The sequence below is a fragment of the Hylobates moloch genome, unplaced genomic scaffold, assembly GCF_009828535.3.
Source record: "Hylobates moloch isolate HMO894 unplaced genomic scaffold, HMol_V3 SCAFFOLD_2, whole genome shotgun sequence".
In the NCBI taxonomy this organism is placed as follows: Eukaryota; Metazoa; Chordata; class Mammalia; order Primates; family Hylobatidae; genus Hylobates; species Hylobates moloch.
The window spans coordinates 80395058-80418405 of record NW_026652277.1 but is presented as its reverse complement, the minus strand read 5'-3'; the positions used below and the strand labels follow the sequence as shown (position 1 = coordinate 80418405).

Below are 23348 nucleotides of genomic sequence, written 5' to 3'. Positions count from 1 at the left end.
AATAAATTTCTAAGCAGTTAAACATTCAAGAGATGACATGGGTGCTGTTAAAGCCAATCAGTTTTAAAACAGAAACAGAGCATAAAGTTTGGAAAATTTGCAGCCTGACAATGTGATAGAAAAGAAAATCCTATTTTCTGAGGAGAAATTCAAGCCAGCTGCATAAATTTGCATAAGTAACAAGGAGCCGAATGTTAATCACCAACACAATGGGGAAAATGTCTCCAGGACATGTCAGAGACCTTTGTAGCAGCCCCTCATCACAGACCAGGAGGTTTACCGGTGGAAAAAGTGGTTTCATGGGCTAGGCCCAGGGTCCCTCTGCTGTGTGCAGTCTAGGGATCTGGTGCTCAGTGTGCCAGCTGCTCCAACTGTGACTCAAAGGGGCCAAGGTACAGCTCAGCCTGTTGCTTCAGAGGGTGGAAGTCCCAAACCTTGGCAGCTTACATGTGGTGCTGGGCCACAGAAGCCAAGAACTGAGGTTTGGGAACCTCCACATAGATTTCAGAAGATGTATGGAAACAGCTGGATGCTCAGGCAGAAGTTTGCTGCACGGGCAGGGCTCTCATGGAGAACCTCTGCTAGGGCAGTGCAGAGGGAAATGTGGGATGGGGGCCCCCACGCAGAGTCCCTACTGGGGCACCACCAAGTGGAGCTATGAGAAGAGGGCCACTGTCCTCCAGACCCCAGAATGGTAGATCCACTGACAGCTTGCACCATGGTCCTGGAAAAGCCACAGACACTCAACACCAGCCTGTGAAAGCACCCAGGAGAGGGGCCATACCCTGCAAAGCTACAAGGGTGGAGCTGCCGAAGGACCATGGGAGCCCACTTCTTTTTTTTTTTTTTTCAGGTGGAGTCTCGCTCTGTCACAAGGCTGGAGTGCAGAGGAGCAATCTTGGCTCACTGCAACCTCCGCCTCCCAGGTTCAAGCAATTCTCCTGCCTTAGCCTCCCAAGCAGCTGGGACTACAGGCATGTGCCACCATGACCAGCTAATTTTTGTATTTTTAGTAGAGATGGGGTTTCACCATGTTGGCCAGGATGGTCTCGATCTCTGGACCTTGTGATCTGCCCGCCTCGGCCTCCCAAAGTGCTGGGATTACAGGCGTTAGCCACCATGCCCGGCCCAGGAGCCCACCTCTTGCATCATGTGTGACCTGGATATAAGACATGGTGTCAAAGGAGATCATTTTGGAGCTTTAAAATTGGACTCTCCCACTGGATTTTGGACTTGCATGGGGCCTATAGCCCCTTTGTTTTGGCCAATTTCTCCCATTTGGAATGGCTGTATTTACCCAAAGCCTGTACCCCCATTCTATCTAGGAAGTAACTAACTTGCCTTTGATTTTACAGGCTCATAGGTGGAAGAGACTTGCCTTGTCTCAGATGAGACTCTGGACTGTGGATTTTTGAGTTAATGCTGAAATGAGTTAAGACTTTGGGGGACTGTTGGGAAGACATGATTGGTTTTGAAATGTGAAGATATGAGATTTGGGAGGGGCCAGGAGCAGAATGATATGGCTTGGCTGTGTCCTCATCCAAATCTTATCTTGAATTCCCATGTGTTGTGGGAAGGATGCAATGGGAGGTAACTGAATCATAGGGGCAGGTCTTTCCTGTGCTGTTCTTTTGATAGTGAGTAAGTCTCACGAGGTCTGATGGTTTAAGAAGGGGGAGTTCCCCTGCACAAGCTCTTCCTTTGCCTGTTGCTATCCATGTAAGATATGACTTGCTCCTCCTTGTCTTCCGCCATGATTGTGAGGCCTCCCCAGCCATGAGTCCACTAAACCTCCTTTTCTTGTAAATTGCCCAGTCTCAGGTATGTCTTTATCAGCAGTGTGAAAACGGAATAATACACTGGGCAACCACTGTCTTAGTTGCCTCATCTGTAAAAATCCCCACTTGTGTGGATTCTAACTGAAAATTTGTCTTCTTCTCTTCCTTTCTACCCTAACTCAGGCTCTAAACTTTTTTTCCTTTTGTTTTTTTTTGAGACAGGGACTCACTGTCGCCCAGGGCTGGAGTGTAGTAGCACAATCTCAGCTCACTGCAACCTCCTCCTCCTGGGTTCAAGTGATTCTCCCACTTCAGCCTCCTGAGTAGCTGAGAATACAGGCACATGCCACCATGGCTTGCTAAGTTTTGCATTTTTTTTTTTGGTAGAGATGGGGTTTCACCATGTTGGTCATGGCTGGTCTTGAACTCCTGACCTCAAGTGATCCACCTGCCTTGGCCTCACAAAGTGCTGGGATTACAGGCATGAGCCACTGTGCCCAGCCAACTTTTTTTTTTCCTTTTTTTTTAACGTACAGCCTGTCTGCCAGATACTAATGTTCTCACCACCTTGCCTTCCAATACCCTTAACTCATTTTAGACTGTGCTACTACCAGTGATTGTTCTGAAACTAACTTGTTAAAAAACAAAAGTTTTGTCCTGGTGATAAGGGCAACATCACCAAAGTATAAATTCCTAAGAACAACAAATAAGGCCTTTCTAATTCTGCACAGAAGACAATAGGAAAATTAATTCCTTTACTTTGATAATGATAATATAGACTACATTGTGAGATTTAATGTCATTATGTAGTATTAATAGACTTACCAAATCAGTTGTAAAAAAGCTTTTTTCTTCCTTTGGGAATTTTATTCAGATTTATTTACTCTCTATCCTCCTTCCCACAGCAAAATAGAGGCTATCAAATGTTTCATACCTAAGAATGGAGGGCAGCCCCCTGGGCTGGAGTGCTACTTGCTTATGGTCTCAGCACCTGGGCCAACAGGCACAAGCCATGTTTAGGGTCCCAGGGTAATAATGATGATAGTCCCTTTCACCCTCAAACCTTTATTCCTGGTTTGGAAATATATCATGTAGTCATCCTAGGCATAAGTTGGTTTAAAAGAGATTTGTAGTTTTCTACTGAATATCCTTCGTAAGAATTAAATTGAAACCCTTTATTTTATAGCTAAATATGAAAACTGTCTTCTTAAGTACTGTTTTAAAATAATGCATAGAAAGATATAAAGAGAAAAATATCTAGATTTAATAGGTATTTTTATCATTGTTATCTGTTAGAAACCATTTCTTAAAACTAAGTTATTTCATACTGTGAACTCACCAAAGTCGGAGAACGTTAAGTGCCTAAATTTCCTGTTCTCTCACAAACACCACAAGACGAGGTGGAAAGACCAGAGGAAATGAGTTTAGAGAACCCAAGTCTGAGCACAAGAAGTATTTTCCTTAGAAACTATGTAATTTAATTAATACTACTAGTACTGCTTAGTGTAAATTCTTCATTCAAAAGGCCTTTTTCAGATTGATTCGAACTTATTAAACTATTTTTAAAACTTTTTATATATAAAAATAGCAATACAGCTACTTAAAAGAAAATGTGTTCTAGGCCGGGCGTGGTGGCTCATGCCTGTAATCCCAGCACTTTGGGAGGCCGAGGCAAGAGGATCACCTGAGGTCAGAAGTTCGAGACTAGCCTGGCCCAACATGGTGAAACCCCATCTGTAATAAAAACTACAAAAATTAGCCAGGCATGGTGGCAGGCACCTGTAGTCCTAGCTACTTGGAGGCTGAGGCAGGAGAATCGCTTGGATCCGGGAGGCAGAGGTTGCAGTGAGCCAAGAGTGTGCCATTGCACTCTGTCTCAAAAAAAAAGAAAAGAAAATGTGTTCTGCATCCCAAAACTCAGATATTTAAATTAATTTCTGGAACACAATATTTTAATGATGTGTTTCTAAAACATTTTAATTAGAATTTTTTTTTAAATTATACTTTAAGTTTTAGGGTACATGTGCACAACGCGCAGATTTGTTACATATGTTACATGTGCCATGTTGGTGTGCTGCACCCATTAACTCATCATTTACATTAGGTATATCTCCTAATGCTATCCCTCCCCCTTCCCCCCATCCCACGACAGGCCTCAGTATGTGATGTTCCCCTTCCTGTGTCCAAGTGTTCTCATTGTTCAATTCCCACCTATGAGTGAGAACATGTGGTGTTTGGTTTTTTGTCTTTGCGATAGTTTGCTGAGAATGATGGTTTCCAGCTTCATCCATGTCCCCACAAAGGACATGAACTCATCATTTTTTATGGCTGCATAGTATGCCATGGGGTATATATGCCACATTTTCTTAATCCAGTCTATCATTGTTGGACATTTGGGTTGGTTCCAAGTCTTTGCTATTGTGAATAGTGCTGCAATAAACATATGTGTGCATGTGTCTTTATAGCAGCATGATTTATAATCCTTTGGGTATATACCCAGTAATGGGATGGCTGGGTCAAATGGTATTTCTAGTTCCAGATCCCTGAGGAATCACCACACTGACTTCCACAATGGTTGAACTAGTTTACAGTCCCACCAACAGTGTAAAAGTGTTCCTATTTCTCCACATCCTCTCCAGCACCTGTTGTTTCCTGACTTTTTAATGATCACCATTCTAACTGGTGTGAGACAGTATCTCATTGTGGTTTTGATTTGCATTTCTCTGATGGCCAATGATGATGAGCATTTTTTCACGTGTTTTTTGGCTGCATAAATGTCTTCTTTTGAGAAGTGCCTGTTCATATCATTTGCCCACTTTTTGATGGGGTTGTTTGTTTTTTTCTTGTAAATCTGTTTGAGTTCATTGTAGATTCTGGATATTAGCCCTTTGTCAAGGCTGGTTCGACATACGCGAATCAATAAACGTAATCTAGTGTATAAACAGAACCAATGACAAAAACCATATGATTATCTCAACAGATGCAGAAAAGGTCTTTGACAAAATTCAACAACCCTTCATGCTAAAAACTCTCAATAAATTAGGTATTGATGGGACGTATCTCAAAATAATAAGAGCTATCTATGACAAACCCACAGCCAATATCATACTGAATGGGCAAAAACTGGAAGCATTCCCTCTGAAAACTGGCACAAGACAGGGATGCCCTCTCTCACCACTCCTATTCAACATAGTGTTGGAAGTTCTGGCCATGGCAATCAGGCAGGAGAAGGAAATAAAGGGTATTCAATTAGGAAAAGAGGAAGTCAAATTGTCCCTGTTTGCAGATGACATGATTGTATATCTAGAAAACCCCATCGTCTCAGCCCAAAATCTCCTTAAGCTGATTAGCAACTTCAGCAAAGTCTCAGGATACAAAATCAATGTGCAAAAATCACATGCATTCGTATACACCAATAACAGACAAACAGAGAGCCAAATCATGAGTGAACTCCCATTCACAATTGCTTCAAAGAGAATAAGATACCTAGGAATCTAACATACAAGGGAGGTGAAGGACCTCTTCTAGGAGAACTACAAACCACTGCTCAATGAAATAAAAGAGGATACAAACAAATGGAAGAATATTCCATGCTCATGGGTAGAAAGAATCAGTATCATCAAAATGGCCATACTGCCCAAGGTAATTTATAGATTCAATGCCATCCCCATCAAGCTACCAATGACTTTCTTCACAGAATTGGAAAAAACTACTTTAAAGTTCATATGGAACCAAAAAAGAGCCTGCATTGCCAAGTCAATCCTAAGTCAAAAGAACAAAGCTGGAGGCATCACGCTACCTGACTTCAAACTATACTATAAGGCTACAGTAACCAAAACAGCATGGTGCTGGTACCAAAACACAGATACAGACCAACGGAACAGAACAGAGCCCTCAGAAATAACGCTGCGTATCTACAACCATCTGATATTTGACAAACCTGACAAAAACAAGCAATGGGGAAACGATTTCCTATTTAATAAATGGTGCTGGGAAAACTGGCTAGCCATATGCAGAAAGCTGAAACTGGATCCCTTCCTTATACCTTATACAAAAAATAATTCAAGATGGATTAAAGACTTAAATGTTAGACCTAAAACCATAAAAACCCTAGAAGAAAACCTAGGCAATACCATTCAGGACATAGGCATGGGCAAGGACTTCATGTCTAAAACACCAAAAGCAATGGCAACAAAAGCCAAAATTGACAAATGGGATCTAATTAAACTAAAGAGCTTCTGCACAGCAAAAGAAACTACCATCAGAGTGAACAGGCAACCTACAGAATGGGAGAAAATTTTTAATTAGAATTTATATTAATTTACTTCTTGCATGTTTGGCTGGCGGTGGTGATGATAAGAATTCAGGTAACAAGGAAAGGATGACATCAAGAAAGCCTTAGAGATGGGTTTGATTTAGATAGGTGGAAGGGTAAGCAAAGGTGGAAAATTCCCAGTAATTTTGGGAAACAGTGATTAGCTTAGTTTTGCTAAACACAGAGTGTATATAGAAAAATTATACAGTTTGCTACTCTGAAAACACGTTCTTTTTGTGTCAGCAAATTTCACAAAGCAATAGTTAGTCTTTATTTCCAGTCATGTGTTCTTTCCCAGAGTGAATGGCAGTATTAATATATTAATAGAAATTTAAAATACAGACATGAAATCTATTTAAACCTTATAGAGAAGATGGTGTGAGTAGTTCCAAATTTTAAAATGGCGAGCAAAAGTAATAGGATTTTAAAACGAACTTACACAATACAAAACTGCCCAATCTTTCTGGTAAGAAAAAAAGTTATTACTTACTGAGACAGTCAGAAAATTTGGGCAAGAAATATGGGAAGACAGATAAAATGATCAATGATATTAAGTGCTTTTGATAAATCATTTTCATAATTTTACAAATATGGAAGTATAAATATTAATTAAAATATTTAAAATTTTAAAAAGGTCATAATCATTATTAAGTATAAAGTCATTGGAATCTGCATTTTGGTAACTTTTGCATCTTGCTTAGTTTTTGCATCTTGCTTATTTACTCTCTCCCCCTTCCCACAGCAAAATAGAGGCTACCAAATGTTTTCATACCTAAGAATGGAGGGCAGCCCCCTGGGATGGAGTGCTACTTGCTTATATTTCTTCAATGCAGAGGAATAAGTACACCGTTGGCAGCAAAGTTAGCAAAATGCACCCTACTCTACACACTTGGAAACTGGCAAACTGCCTGTGCTGCCCTGGGCTCTGACTGCTACATACCAAAGGTGCACTTGGTGGAACGCCTGCTGACCAGGTTGCTGGAGCTACTTTCGGCTGCCAGTTGGCTCCACCAGTCAACTTTTTCTCTCCAGCATTCCACTGAAGATCTCCCCTAAAATCAACCATACAAAACAAGCAAACAAACAAAAAAACACAAATCAGAAAAAAATGGTGTGTGGCTCCTTAGATTATTTTATTTGGGTTTAAAAGCAGTTTCTTTGAGTCAAGTGGTGTAGTAATAAGAACAGCAGTTAAAACTTACAGAGGAATCTTGCCAAGCTGTATCTAAGAAAGCTTAAAAGCATTTGAAAAAAAATCATTTAGAGTTTGGACCTCAGTAAGTATAGGAATTTCCTATCCTCTATAAAGAAAAGTATGTCAGAAAATCCAACTGAATTCATTTGTTATTAAACATGCAAATAAATATATCATATATACTGTACACTTAGATTTTGTTGAATTTAAATGCACTGATGATGGCACTTTCTGGATCTTAGAGGGTTCAGCAGAATGTTTCACACAACTGTATCATTACTGCAACCTGCCTTACAGTGATCGTAAGACACCATCCACTGAAAAATATGTCCCAATTTCAATGACAAAATATACATCTAAAAAAGAATATATTGTTTACCACTTTTACTATCTTTCCTTACAATTAATACTCCATGAAAGACTTTTTAAAATTCATGTTAGCTAGAACTATGGTAATGAATCTAGAATTTAATGCTATTAAAATATTCAAGCCACAATTCCGAAATATTTCTAGATATAACTTAGTGACAATCTCGGAGATCGAAATAGATTATTCCTTTTCATTGCAAAGCAACAGTTTGGAGCTTCCAGTAAAATAACAACAACACAAATCTGGGATGAAATAAAAACCAATTGTGAAATATTCTGAAATTATCTAGCATGAGAATGAATAATTACTCCAATGAGTAAAATGGTTGATAGTCTCAAATGAATACAAATATACTGTCAAAAGGAAATCACATAATTTCCAAACACTTACTTTTTTGATGTGGTACCAGAAATTCCAAGATCTATAAATGGATAAAAGAAAAAAGAATGTAAATCTCTACACTCAGCTTATATGATATGACATTTAAAAGATCAAATAATCAGAAGTCTATAAAAAAGTCCTTATTTTGCCTAGGAATGACTGCATTCACTTATACAGAAAAGAAACTATATTAGGAAATATTTTGATAAATTAAATATTTTCTTTTACTTCATGTTAGACTTAAGGATCCATTTGAATGTCAACTGGTGTCCAGAAAAGAGCAAACACAGCAGGTTTGATGCTGCTATTTTAGAAAGGCTGCTATCTGGGAACTTGGTTAGTAAATTGTTCTCTATACTGGGATAAAACTTGCCCTAAACGATAAAAGTGGATCACTGTGCCTACACTACTATTTGTACACACGATATGGTTTATGCTGAATATCCACTTTCGTTCTGCAAGTCTGAAATTTTGGCACATGCCAAGCAGAAATGCCTACATGATCACTGCCCAGTAAATACTCTGGGTGTGGAGTCTCTGAAGGTCTTCTTTAGGTATAAACTCCTCACACATGCTGCTGCATTTTTGTTGCTGGGTGAAGAGTATGTTCTTCTCCTCAAGGGAGAGACATAGCATAAGGAAGTCTGCATGTGGACTCTTCTAGACTCTGCTTGTCTTTTCCCCTTATCATCAGCTGTATATCCTTCCTCTGCTTCCATAATAAATCTCAGCTGTGAATACAACGATGTGCTGAGTCCCATGTGTCCTTCCAGTGGCTCTGTGAATCCCTTGACATAGTTGGCTTAATCAAGCTGCTCCAATATCAATTCATTCATTACTTCAGAAAATATTCTGTGAGCATCTACATATGCCAGGCACTGTTTTAGGCACCTGGAACATATTAGTAAAGAAAACAGTCAGAGAGTCCTATCCTGGAGGAACTTGCATTCCAATGGTGTCAGACAGATGACAAAATAATTAAAAAGTAAATTCTATAGGCTGCTAGAAGGTGATATGGAAAGCTTATGGAAAAATGAAAAGGAAGGGCAGAGTAAGTGGGGTTGAAGGGGTAGGATAAGCATGGGGCCAGAGAATATTACACAGGGCACTTGGGGAAGGATTCATAGACCTGAGACTTGGGCAAAGCTGAGTAGAGTCTGGGTGAGAGCTTTCTAGGCAGAGGGAACAGCCAGGACAACAGCCCTAATCAGGTGCATAATCAATGTATTAGAGGATGAAGTTAATATTTATTTCTTACCAAATCTTGGCATTACAAAACAGAATAAGGTATCTATTAACTGAACACCAAATATAAAAATGATTACCTATAATTTTAGTTTTTTTAAAGACAAAATTTATTTTAAAATCTATTTTTCAATTAGACTATAAAACTAAATATATGTGTATTAAGTGATTAAAAAGCTAAACCAAGAATTTATGCCTGTTCACGTGAAAAAGCAAAAGAAAGCAGAAGTGTATCTTACACATGTATACATGAATCCCTCGTCAAATTTCATGGCAGATGGGAATGAGTTACCTGAGGGCCTGGGCCTCTGTTGCAAGCTAGGTCTCCTGGGAAGAAGGCTCTGGGATGGAGATTAGCATGCAGGAGATTTATTTTGAAACGGAAGAGAGGAAACTGTGATTGGGCAAGAATGCAATGCAGTCTCAGTAGAAGCGTCAGCTAACACTGAAAAATGTTTTATAAAAACATTTTTCTTGAGATATAATTCACATACCATAAAATTCACCCTTTTAAAGTATGTAATTCAATGGTTTTAGTTTATTCACAGTGTGAATATAGAACTTTTTTGTCACCGCAAAAAGAAACCCTGTACCAACTAGCAGTCACTCCTCTTCCTCTCCACTTCCCCTTGAAGCCCCAATCTACTTCCTGTCTGTATGCATTTGTCTATTCTGGACATTTCATATAAATGGAATCATATATGAAAATACATAATCTTTTGTGACCGACTTCTTTCACTTGGCATGTTTTCACAGTAAATCCAGTTGTAGCATGTATCAGTACTTCATTTCTTTTTATTGCCAAGTAAGATTTCATTATGTAGATATATCATGTTTTTTAATCCATTCATCAGGTGATGAACATTAGGGTTGTCTACTTTTTGGCTATTATGAATAACGATACTATAAACATTCATGTACAAGTTTTTGTGTGCATACACATTTTCATTTCCACTCCATACACCTAAGAGTGGAAATGCTGAGTCATACGATATCTATGTTTAACATTTTGAGTAACTATCAGACTTCTTTCTATAGCAGCTAAACCATGTTACATTTTTACCAGCAATGTCTATGGGTTTCAAGTTTTCCATATCCTCATCAATACTGGTTATATGCCTTTTTAATTATCTCCATCCTATTGGGTATAAAGTGATATCTTATTTGGTTTTGATTTGCATTTCACTGATGAATAACAGTGAGCATCTTTTCACGTGCATATTGGCCATCTGTATATATTCTTTGGAGAATATAGGGTGCTTGGGTCAAAAGGTCTATTCAAATAAATTCTTTGCCATTTTAAAAATTGCATTGTTTGTGTTTTCATTATTGAATTGTGAGAGTTTTTTATTCTGAGTACAAGTCTCTTATCTGATAAATGATTTGCAAATATTTTCTCCCATTCTATGGTTTGTCCTTTCACTTTCTTAATGGTATTGTCTACTGCACAAAAGTATTAAATTTTGATACATTGCTACTTATCTATTTTTTCTTTTGTTTCTTGTACTTTTGGTGTCACATCTAAGCAACCAAACATAACCTAATCTCAGGTCATAAAGATTTACTCCTTGGTTTTCTTCTAAAAGTTGTATAGATTCAGCTCTTACATTTGGTTGTATGACTTATTTTGAATTAATTTTTTTTTGTATAAGTAAAGGGTAAAATTTCATTCTTTTTCATGAGGTTATTTAGTCTTTCCCCAATTTTTTTCTCCTGAAAAGAATGTCTTTTTCCTCACTGAATGGTCTTGGTACCCTTGTCAAAAATCATTTGACTATATACATGGGTTTATTTCTGGGATCTTTATTCTATACCTTTGGTCTCTATGTCTATCCTTATTCCAGTACCATTTGTCCTGATTATTGTAGCTTTGTAGAAGTTTTGAAATTGGAAACACGATTGCTTCAAATTTTTTCTTTTTCAAGATTGTTTGGCTATTGCTCTAGCGGGTTAGCTTCTTTCAGCTGGGATCATTCTCAAAGGTGGTTGACAGCTGAGGGCTGTGTGTTGGTGGCACTCTCAGCAGCTGGAGGCATGAGTCCTTTATTTCTGAAAGGGGATACATTATAGTATGCAGAGAAAGCAATCACTTCGTGAGATGAAATTCCTCCTCCTGTGTAGGAGGAAATATGCAAATAACCTCTCCCCGGGTGTCATAAAAGCATTTTCATGGTTGCTCAAATCACAGGGAAGGAATGGAAAACAAAATGTATGTCCACAGGCAAATTCACAGGTAAAGAAGTCTGTACCAGTGATCTGCTAAACTTCTGATACTACCTTGAATAATATTACATATCTACAGTGGTAAACCCATTCACATGAATACAAAATTCAGAATTAAGAGCAAAGGTCGATCTTTATAAAAGCTGCCCTCCTCCCTAGGACTCCCACCTTTACTCACTCAGCTCTAGCTACTCATCTCTTGGATGTCCCTTGAATCTGCCAGGCAAACTTCAGCCTCAAAGCCTTTGCACTATTTCATTTTCCTGCAGATGTCCTTCTTTAGAACATCACATAGTTTATTTACCCCTTTACCTTCAAAATCTTTGCTCAAATTTTACCTTCTTGTTGAGGCTTACTCTAACTCCTACCCTGTAGCACTCCCAGCTCTCCTTTGTCTGTTCTGTTTTTTCTCCATGGAACTTACGATCAATCACACTATAGAATTTATTTATTTTAAAGTTTGTGTCTGCCCTTCCTAAGTGCCATAAGTACAGACATTTTTATCTGTTTTGCTCACTGGTTTATCTCTAGAGCCTGGAAGAATGCTTGGTATTCAATAAATACTTGTTGAACAAATGACTGAAACTCAGCTGGATACTCAATTTATAAAGACACTATACTTCATGTAAGTTACTCTATGTTCTTATTTCCAAATGAAATGGAAGGTTAAGTGCTTTTTACACATAATACACTTGGTTTCACACTTGTATATGATCCCTGATTATACCTTTAATAATTTAGACTAAAATGACATGGGTACTGCTTGTGAGCCAATGGCATAGGAACTGTTTGCCTTCCAAGGACCTGCACTGGGTAAAGCACTAAGTATTTCTATTCTCTCCCTGCCATACTCACCCATAAGAGACTCCAGAAACAAAACATATGAGATGAGAGAGAGAGAAACAAAAAACAATTCACATATGCTTCAGTTAAAAAAAAAAAAACTAGATTACTCACTGCCTACTAAGCTGGCAAGAGATGAATCAAGATCACTTCCAAGGGCTTTGCTGGCTGCCATCGCAGGACTGGGTGGTACCATTGAGACAGGTGCAGGCTGCCCAGCTGGTGCCATGGTTGGCATCAAAAGATCACCTAGACCATCAAACACTGGAAATCAAATAGACTAGGTTCAGAATAATTGAAAACAAAAAAAGATCATATGCGAAATTAAAGTAAAACTGTCTTTTGATACTATGGAAACAAGTGAATATAAAATCTTATAAAAGAAGGCAAGTAATTCACACTCTTCATGACTGTAACACCAAGAAGAACATGTCAACATATGTCTACTCATAAAGTATGAAAATACTAATGAACATGAACGAGGATGGAAAAAAAATCTGTATAATGTACAGGAATGAACACAGACTTTGCAGCCAGAACTGGGCTTCAATTCAGCTGCATGACTCACTGGCTATATGACTTTAAGAAAGTTACTCTCTGAGCTTCTTAGTTTTCTCATCTGTAAATGGGGAGAGTATGACCAATACATGGCTTTGTCGTAAATATTAAATTAGGTGATATATGTCATGGGTTTATTATAATGCTTGCTTTATATAGGCATTCAATATTGCCACTGTTGCTCTTATTCAAGAAAATAGCGAAAAGACTTCTAATGTGCTTTATGGTGAAATCTAAATAATTTACTCTGAAAACCTAAAATGTTTACCTTAAAAATAATTCTTAAATGAGAAAATAATGCATCTCTTGGTTTCCTACGAAATTAGGAAACAAAATAACATCTGATATAACAGTCAGCATCTAGTAATAGGTACCTGAAAAAGTTGATCACATTTTAAAAGTAATAATTTTGATTTTTTTCTCTCTCATTAGAGCAATCATTTCTGGTTGTAACTCTAAGAGCATAAGTAAATTAAATACTATTTTAAGTATTAGGGATCAAATGCATCACTGATGGCTCCTGATCACCAAATAAGTTACTAATTGTTCAGTTCCTAGAATACAGAAAGTCCATTCAAAATGCAGACACATAGCATTTACATAAGATTTTGCTAATATGTTATCTATGTAAAAAACTTTGTAGTTGTAAAATTTTATCAAAAAACTATGTATATCTACCATAACAACTACTATACAATAATTTTAAAGTGAAAAAGGACAGCATTCAACTAGGCACTGGCAACAGAAGCAACCAAATTGTCAGGCAGAGGATTTATTTAGGGTGTTTCTGAAACACATTTAATTGCCAAAAACTCACCAAGTGAAAATTTGTAGTAAGGACCCAGCATGGGAAGAGTAGAATGGAAGAGAATACAAACAAAATGACAGCAGTGATGAAAGGTTAAAGGCAGGCAAAGAATACTATTTGTGTCTCAACTTCATAAAACTGAGGGCCATGCAGGCTTCAGAGGATGTAAGCAACAGCAGTGGGAGTGTTCACATATTCAAACACTGTACAAAGATTTAGTACAAAGTATTTGTTTTTCTTTAACCATCTCTAAACCATGTGCACGTAAGCTCATGCAAATAGATGGTGTGCAGGTTAAGTTAGATTTCTGCTAAAAATAAACAGAAACAGAGACAGGATTGCAGGTTATTCTTATGGATACCAATATGTACTGTAAATTTTAATTTAAGTTACTGAATGAGAGATTTATTAACGTTTTATAAACCAAATTATCACTCAATATTTGCTTGTTGTAAATTTCCTGATAGCATACTAACCTTAGGTAGTACTTTTTTTTATTACCAGGACACATGAAAAGAATGTTTGAAAGTCACTGCCTCACCTGATGGATCAAAGGAGCTGCTGCTGGAAGTTGAAGGCGTTGTCCCAAAAGCTGCCTCAAAATTGGGCTGTAGCAGGTTATTCTGAGCTGGAGTCACTGGAGATGGGGAAGGGGCCATGAAAGAACCCCCAAATCCTGAACAAAAAGTTCCAAAAAAACATAAGCAGAAATAACATAAAGGTGGGTAAAGGCCATAAAAACAGAATTTAAAAAGTTATAGAAAACTGAAAAGGAATTGATTGCATGTTGATTAGCAGTGAGTGAAACAGAGAAGCTCGTTTCTGAAAAGTTGTTCAAGCATAATATTTTGAAATCTGACATGCATTAACGAGAGATTTAATTTAATTAGAAATAAGATAGCACACAAGTATACCCTTATTAAGAGAAACTATAGCAAGCAAATCTATTATTACAATGGAGTATATAAAACAAATAAGGTATCACTAGGGTTAAGATTCAGACAGTCTCATTACATTGAAATTTTGTTCTTCAAATCATAATATCCAGTTTCTAGAAAATGTTTACTGCAAATTATAATAAAATGCAAAACAAATAATAAAAATACACATCAAATCTTTAACATCTATCATACATGTTCTAGCCCCACTGCTGTTACCACCAGTGCAGGCCCCCGCAACCCTGCTCTCTGGATTCATGAACAGTTATGGAGTGCGATGGCATCCTGTCTCTAGTCTAGATCTCCTCCAATCTAGTCTTCACAGTGCAGCCAGAGTGATCTTTCCAAGTGGAAAATGTTGACAAAGTTACTTCTCCAAAATCTTCTATCAGCTTCCCATAATTTTTCAATTCATATAATTTGAATTCCTTCGTATAGTGATCAGGTCCTTCTGTCTCTATTCACTGGCCCCTGCAGCAAAGCAGGATGCAGCAGTGATTCGCCACTCGCAGTGTCAGATGTCTGCTCTGGGAGGACTTCCTTGCCCTCACACTGCTACCCACTACCAGCTGCATCCCACCCACATCCCCATATACATGCCGAGTATCCTCAGCACCTGGTACATGGCCCCCTGCTACTCTCGTTACATGTATTTATCCCCACTGCCCCGACTCCAACCCCAGATGGCTTTTTGAGGCCAAGGACTGTGTCTTCTTTTCATGTTTTTTTTCCACTAATAGTGGAAAATTAGTGTTTATTAAATGAAGGACACTTTTGAATATAAAAGGTGAGGACAAATCAAAGACTACTGTAAAGTAATCCAACCTCAGATTAAGTATTTATCCTTTGACGGCTGTAAGCAAAACATTTCTCTCAATCAACAGACAGAAACGGAAGCAGAGATCACTCTGTATTGCTGCTGAACAAAAATATACAGCCTGTGAAGGAAGTGATTTCTTAACAAGACACTGGATGATGTTCTATTATAAAAGAATTTATTACTACCAGAAGTCATTCCTATACAAAGTTTAAGTATATATTCCTTTCAAATCCAGCCACATTGTCTCTTCTTCACAAACTGCTTGCAAAAACAATGTTTCAAAAAACATCCTTAAGTTTACATTCCATAGAATCGATTTATAATTTTGAAAATGATTTCCACTAAAATTATCTACTATTTTCTAAAGCAGGTGGCAATGCTGTTTGAGTTATGTTATTCCTAGAAATTGACGGTGATGCGGGTTTAGGCTTTCCTCATATGCGTATGAAAAAATTTTAATTTGGAAAAAAAGTTTTTTATTAGATGATCTTTACAGTTCATGATGGCTACTTTAAGTGATTTTACTATTTGAATGGCACGAGTATCATGTAACTTTCTTTACTGAAAAAGACATTCTCTAAATCAGTAAGAGCTTGGCCCAGCCAGGGCAGATTAAAAGTAATTATTTTTGTGAATGTGACCATTTTGATTTTAGGAAGATTGGTGGCTGTATTAATGTTGATTTTTAAAAAACATTATCCCGTACCTCAAGTTGGAATTTGTCTGGTTAATTTAGGCAACTGTTCTATGTTGTGATTCTCTTTCTATAGGTGAATGTGGAGAAAACTTGACTCTTGACTTCTTAAAACTTGGCCATGAAAAGGACAATTTATTTTAGAATCACAGCATATTAGTGTTGGAAAGGGCCTCAGGATCATCTGATTCCATCCCGTCATCTCATGGCTAGAAGAAATGACTCAAAGAGAAGTTAACACACTGGTAAGATTCAGTAAAAGGAGGAAAAAGAGTGCATTTACCTAGGACACTCTGCTTAGTGCTACTTCCACTTTATGCTAAGATCACATCTATAGGTGAATAAATAAAGCTGTTCACTGAAAAAAAAAAATAGTGCCTTCTCTAAGAAAATTTAACGTAAGCCAACATTGGCCCAGGGCTCACCAAGTGCCAGGCACTGTTCTAGGTTTCCTTTTTTAGGGTGAACCCTATGAACGACACGAACGGCTGATATTTGACTGTTTTGATCGTAGAAAATCAGCAGTTTTAAACGGTTCAATCTAAAACATACTTTAGCTTATCTAATCCTTATAACAACCCCAGGAGGTTCAAAGATGAGAAAGCTGTGGTCAGAGATGTTAGATAATTTGTCTAAGGTCATAAGAAAGCAAATGGCAGATCCAGGATTCCCAACAGGAATTCTCCAGAGTCTGGATTCTTTGCCACTGTACCACACAGCCTCTTTCTCACATCCAGAAAAAATGCTGTAGTGGTAACCTTCCTATACATTTATAAAATTGTTGAGATCTGGCAGGATGACTTTTTCCCATTATACTCGGTTCTTATGAAGTAAGTGCCCTCACAAGCCTAGAATAATTAAACAGCTATTAAGTGATATAAAATGACCAACTGATTATCTCAAAAAAATAATTGCTATAATGAAGAACTAAACAGGAACATTACAGTCATTCATGAAGAGTTTGAGGAATTCCTCCTGGTAACTAACTGAAAAGTTTTAGGGCCCTGGAATAGAGTTAATAGAAAAACCTAAACAACTAATCTTTCTATGTGGTTCTAATATATATTAAGAAAGACGTTTAGGTGGGTATGGTGGTTCATGCCAGTAATCTCAGCATTTGGGGAGGCTGTGGCAGAAGGATCACCTGAAGCCAGGAGTTTGAGACCAGCTTGGTCAATACAGTGAGACCTCATTTTTATATATCTATCTATATATATCAACATATATAAATTAGCCAGGGGGCATGATGGCATGTGCCTGTAGTCCCAGCTGCTCAGGAGGCTGAAGTGGGAGGATTACTTTAGCTCATCAGTTCAAGGCTGCAGTGAGCTATGTTCACACCAATGCCCTCCAGCCTATGCAACAGAGGGTGACCTTGTTGCTTAAAAAAATAAAAACAAAAACAAAAAGAAAGGTGCTCTATGGAATGGAATTGGAAACAGAGTAAGGCTTTTGTGCATCCTGTAATCATATTTGAACTGTCCTACACTATAACTAGGAGCAAACTGTTTCCAGGTACTCAACCATCTGTTGATACACTGCTTTTTAATCACAGAGGATTAGTCTTATGAATGTATTATTCTAAAGGGGAGTAGCCTACACTCTTAATTAAGTTCTATTGATTCAGATATATCAAGTCTGACTGTCGTAGTCTACATAGTCTATATAACACATCATATTGTTTCAGTTGCAAGAGTACAATTTTTTTTTCTTTTTTGAGATGGAGTCTCGCTCTGTCACCAGGCTGGAGTGCAATGGCGCCACCTTGGCTCACTGTAATCTCTGCCTCCTGGGTTCAAGCCATTCTCCTGCCTCAGCCTCCCAAGTAGCTGGGATTACAGGCGTGTGCCACTACACCCAGCTAATTTTTGTATTTTTAGTAGTGACAGGGTTTCACCATGTTGGCCAGGATGGTCTCGATCTCCTGACCTTGTCATCTGCCCTCCTCGGCCTCACAAAGTGCTCGGATTATATAGGCATGAGCCATTGTGCCCGGACGCAAGAGTGCAATTTTAAAACTACTGCTAAAGACACTCCCACACAGGATGATAGAATTGATCCTCTGTAGACCTTTGCCTTTTATAGGAAATTGTTACTTTTTAATCCCACACTGGGTATGTTTGTATTTTAAATTCAGTTCAAGGACTTCTGTGGCTCATTTTAAGCAATCAATGTGGTTAAGAGAACAAATGCAAAAGTACAAAGGGCCTCATAGGCTGGACCATATAGTCCCCTGTCTTTGCAATTAAAGATAGAATGTGAAATTCTCTTATACTAGTACAGATTTATGGTGCAGTCACCCTAAAATTGTGTCTATGATGGAAAAACATGGTTCTCCTGCTTGATGCCAACCTCAGATGTTAGGCATATTCCTCAACACACCTAACTTCCTTAACAGTCCATTTTCACCTTTGTCATCCAGTAATCTGCCTCTAGCTTTCAAACATCTGTATTTTCGGTTGGTATATTTTGAGCAGTTTGACAGCTTTACTCTTCACTGTATGAAATATTTACTTTTATTATTTAAAAACTTAACTTTCAAGTTTTCATTCAGATACTACCTGAGATATGGATAATATCTGTATCCTACCAGTAATCTCAATGGCTTGGAGAGAATTACTCATTGTTGTTATGGATTCTCCCCTCTGCTTCCCCCGTCCCCCCATTCCTTCCTTTCTTCATTATTTTGATAATGATTTTTCTAGTCTGCCCTCATTGGAAGTTGTCCTCTCCAGAATTTTTTATCATTTCACTATACTGCATGCACCAAACACCTTAAAATTTTTACTCAAGGGGTATAAGAAGACTAAGGCAATATTTCAAGTGCTGTTTAATTCTGGAACTGGTATTATCTGACAGTTCTAAAACTGAATTTGAATAAAGAAGAAGAATAGTTTTTATGACAGATAGGTTCATTTTCAAGAGACTATCTAGTTAGTCTTTGTTTTCAAGTTTGAAAATAATGCCAGTTTTTAACAAAGCTTTCGCCTCAATTTTAAAATGGTTCTTAATGTTTAGTTTAAAATTTCTAAAATCATTTTAACATTTAATTATATCATATATTTATTGCCTTATCTTTATGATTCACATGTAAATGTATTCACTCAAAAAAATCTAATCTTAGGCATGGGGAAAGAGTCCTTAGTCCAGTGACCAAGGTTCCCTTTGAACAGTCTAAACCTCCCATGACAGTGTCTGCATATTATTTTTCTCTTTCATTCTTTCTCAAAACAGTTTTATTACTAAAGGCAATCACAGTATTCTAGAGAATATTTTTCTCTCTTCTCTCTCTTTGATTCTGATCATATTTGTGGGCTTGTTACCTATGACTAGGCTCATTTATTTATTTTTTTAAAAAATCCTCTTAGTTTCAACAGACTATGGACTTAGCTGATCCCTCCCCCAAATAAACACAGACACAACTATAATACAAATGCTAAGCTTCACTGCAAATTACTATACACAGTGCCCCAAATATTTGTCCTACTTAATATGTATTAAATAAAAATGTGTGAGAATTGTGAAAACTCAGAAACAGCCAACTGTCAGCTAGGTTACATATATAAATGTGACTGTGGTTTTATATTGTGTTTATTAGCAGAATTTTTTTCATTTTTCATTTTTTTGTTTTTGGCTAGGAAAGTTGCTCCTAGTTCACAGGATAGAATTATACTAATATTCCATGATGTTCTTTAGTGAGAATATGACTTCCTTATGCTTTGATACTTGAACAAGTGTGAGAAATATTTTTCTATAAGAAAACAGGGAAGTATGAAAAATTAGCCCCCAAAATTAAGCCCTACGGAAATTAAAAGTAAGTTAAAATTTCTAATGCTAGCTTATTTTTGTTTTTTGTTTTTAGTAGAGACTAGTGTTTCACCATGTTGGCCAGGCTGGCTCGAACTCCTGACTTCAAGTGATCTGCCCATCTCGGCCTCCCAAAGCAGTGGGATTATGATTGTGAGACACTGCGCCCAACCCCTTATATCAGGATATAAGGTGAAATAATAGTTCACATTGTGCCAAATAAATCAGGCACTGACATATGTATACATTAAATTACAAGAATTGTTTTGAAAGCAAATGAGACATTAAAACTCATCTGTACTGATTTACACTGAATATTATTTAAATAGAAAAGAGAGAAATAAGAAAGTGTACACAATATGTAACTTTGCCTATCACTGAAAGAGTCACAAGAAGATGCAGTAGAAGAAATGGAAAGTGTACAGTAAATGAGACCTATGTAGATGACATTGGGTACTTTCATTGATGATTTTCTCCTGTTTTCTACCCCATTTTAATAAGATTTCAGAATGGACGACACAATTGAATAATTTTATTTTTTGTAAAGTGAACTAACATACTTTTTTTGTACACTTCCCCTGCTGGACCTGTCCATATACCAAGCTGTGCAGTTGTGGCAGAGGTATGTGCAGCTACACCTGGCAGCAGGTGACAAACCCCTTCAGGCTTGTTCTAGATGTGTTTTTAGATTTTTATTGCATCCCCCAGGGTCAAATCTCTTGGCTCTGTTACTGACCTCTAACTTGGAATTGGATGGGAACACTCCCTTTTCCCACAGGCTTTGACTGGCCTTTCAGCTCCAGTTTCTAGTGTCCTTGGCTCTTTGAGAAACACAGTATCTCAGGTTCTAGCCTTGGAGGACATAGAGAGGCCACAATGGAGGAGGACCCTGGAGTAGACAATGTGGCTGTGCAGCACTGGAGGTGGTCAACAGTGGCTGACCGCTCTGCCAGGCTCCTGTCTGGTAGGCTTCAAACCCCCATTTGAGATCTGTGGCAGGGGATGGGACACCCAGGAGAGAAAGAAAGAATTCATAGGCTTCTGTGAAAGGCCAGAACATTTGATTTTACGGGCCGTTTTAATCTTAATTATAACTTCAAAGCAAAATGTTTGTAATCACTAATCTCATTTTAAAGTTAACAAGGTCATGATCCCCCAAATAGCCATTAAAACTATGCTATTTCTGTGGCATGTTAAAATCTTATTGCTGAAACCCCAAAATGAATATGAAGTTTATTGGTTTAGTAAGAGTTTGAAAGTTTCTGTAGCCAATTGGAAGCTGATATAAGAATATATAGACCTGGATAAAAGCCAGGCAAACTAGCAGTTTATTTCCCCAAGTAACCAGCTGTGGTTTGTGTTAAGTGTACTGCCTCTTATAATCTCCGCAACTTCCAAAGTTCTCAGCAGTATCATGGTGGGGCCCTGGTTCTTCAGTATTGAGGAAAATACCTAGTGATAGTCACTGGTATGAATGGTTTCAGCACGCAAGACTGTTATGTTTGATCAAGGTAGTCTGGGAAGGATGGGAAAGACACTAGAGAACTATTGCCCCTGGGAAAGGCTGTTAAATAGCTGGTCTGAATTACTTATGGAAGGAAAGGTTAACAGCTGGGCTGTGACTACCTGCTTTAGCTTCCTGAGGAAAGATCTGACTTCAACTCAAACTTCCTACAACTCTGAAGGCTGATGAGGGTCCTTTAACATCTGCCATTACTACTAATCCAAGAATAAATGTTCCTTAGCTTGCTGTGCCTGGTGCCAGGATTGTTTATTGTATAACTTGTAATTTTATGGGCTATATCCACACTAAAAAAGGGAACTGTTCATATGCTCTGTCAAGGTCTACATGGCTAGCACTAGCACAGTATTTAAGAGGAAAGACTTCCGACATGCATGGCAGCTTCCCAGTGGTGATGTGACCCATGCTCTCGTCAGCCCCTTGTCAACCTTAGGACCAAAATTCATCCCTTGTGGTGACTGTGGAGGGCCCTCAGAAGCTGCATCTGAGTGACTGAGTCCTCTGTGATACTACTGTTGTGCTTCCTGTTATGTACCTGTCTAAGTAAAATCAGAGTAAGGTAAGCCAACAATGTCTTGTGAGTTTGACTAATAATCTGAACTTAAACTTACTACTGTGGTCTTGCAACTGGTCTTTCATAATGCTTTGCTTATGAAAATAATAATTTCTAGGTCAAGGCTATCAGTAAGCACACACTTTATCTTGCTCCCAAGGAAGAGCAATAGTTGGCTTTTACTATTTTTGAGTCCTTGAACTGTTTCCTTTTATTCTATATATACTACTTGGGCCACAAGCAGTAATCCTAGGCAAACTGTACCAAGCTGTTTCACACCATGACCCTGTTGAACTGAGATCACTCCATGAGTTTTCACATAGAAAAATGATCAACTTGTTAAAAAAAAAAAAAAACAGTGGTCTATGTAATAGCAGTTTTGACCCAATGGTAGGAGTCTGTAACAGTTTCTCCTGGAGTGATTCATGTATTATGAAATCTATTTTCAAACATCATGGTACATTTCCCCACAAATTCCTTTAAAAAAAGATAGGCATAGACATTACAAGACAAAAATTGTTACATAAGCACATTACCTTTTAAAAAATCTAAAGGAAACACGTTAGCTGAAACTAAGGCAGATTTGGAGCATCCAAGAAGCCACAAAGGTGGCTTGTATACAGCTGCAACTTTAAGACTAGTTTCATAAAACCCTGAGAAATAATCAAACTTCTATTGTACAATGACTTAATTTTCAATTTCATGTCTTTTAAAATTATTTTTTAAAAATAATTTCAATTTTGTTTTAGATGTGCAGGGGGCAAGTACAGATTTGTTACACGGGTGTACTACGAGATGCTGTCACCCAGGTAATAAGCATAGTACCCAATAGTCAGTTTTTCAATACTTGCCCCTCCCTCAATTTCATGTCTTGAAAGAAAAAGAAAACATGAACCCTGCAATTTATGTAATTTTTATAATTGCTACTTATAAAAATATATCCAACTTTAACTTCTACAAAATACCATTTTAATTTAATTACCAGCTAGTAGGTCTGCCGATGCTGATGAACTAGAAGCAGCCTGAGATGCAGGTTGGGGTTCAGAAGCACTACTTCCAAATGCATCTATCCGTTATCCATTGTGCAGCGGAAAAGTAAGAAAGTGTAAAAAGTAAGTACAGTAAGTAATTTTAGTATTATGTAGAGAAATGTAGAGACATGACAGTGTACAGTGAGCTTGTCTTTTGTGGGTGTGTGAAATGATCACATGAATTGAATTATGCTCTGACTGGTTTATTCTCTCAAAAAGAGTTCTAAAATATTAACAAGTAATACCTCTTTGTAAGATTAAGGGAAT

General features: G+C 37.7%; 1 protein-coding gene across 14 annotated transcripts in view; it reads right to left on the bottom strand.

Annotated features, from left to right (window-relative positions):
• SNAP91 (synaptosome associated protein 91) overlaps nt 1-23348 on the bottom strand; it is a 159440-nt gene that overhangs the window by 17350 nt on the left and 118742 nt on the right. For 9 of the 14 annotated variants that reach the window (XM_032152208.2, XM_032152218.2, XM_032152240.2 and 6 more), the window contains 5 exons: nt 23033-23116; nt 14258-14392; nt 12465-12614; nt 8049-8079; nt 7034-7145 (listed from right to left, as the gene is read on the bottom strand). In XM_032152208.2, coding sequence (XP_032008099.1) covers nt 7034-7145; nt 8049-8079; nt 12465-12614; nt 14258-14392; nt 23033-23116 — 512 coding nt within the window. The remainder of the gene's footprint in view (nt 1-7033; nt 7146-8048; nt 8080-12464; nt 12615-14257; nt 14393-23032; nt 23117-23348) is intronic. The other 5 variants (XM_032152267.2, XM_032152276.2, XM_032152260.2 and 2 more) reach the window with 1 other exon arrangement.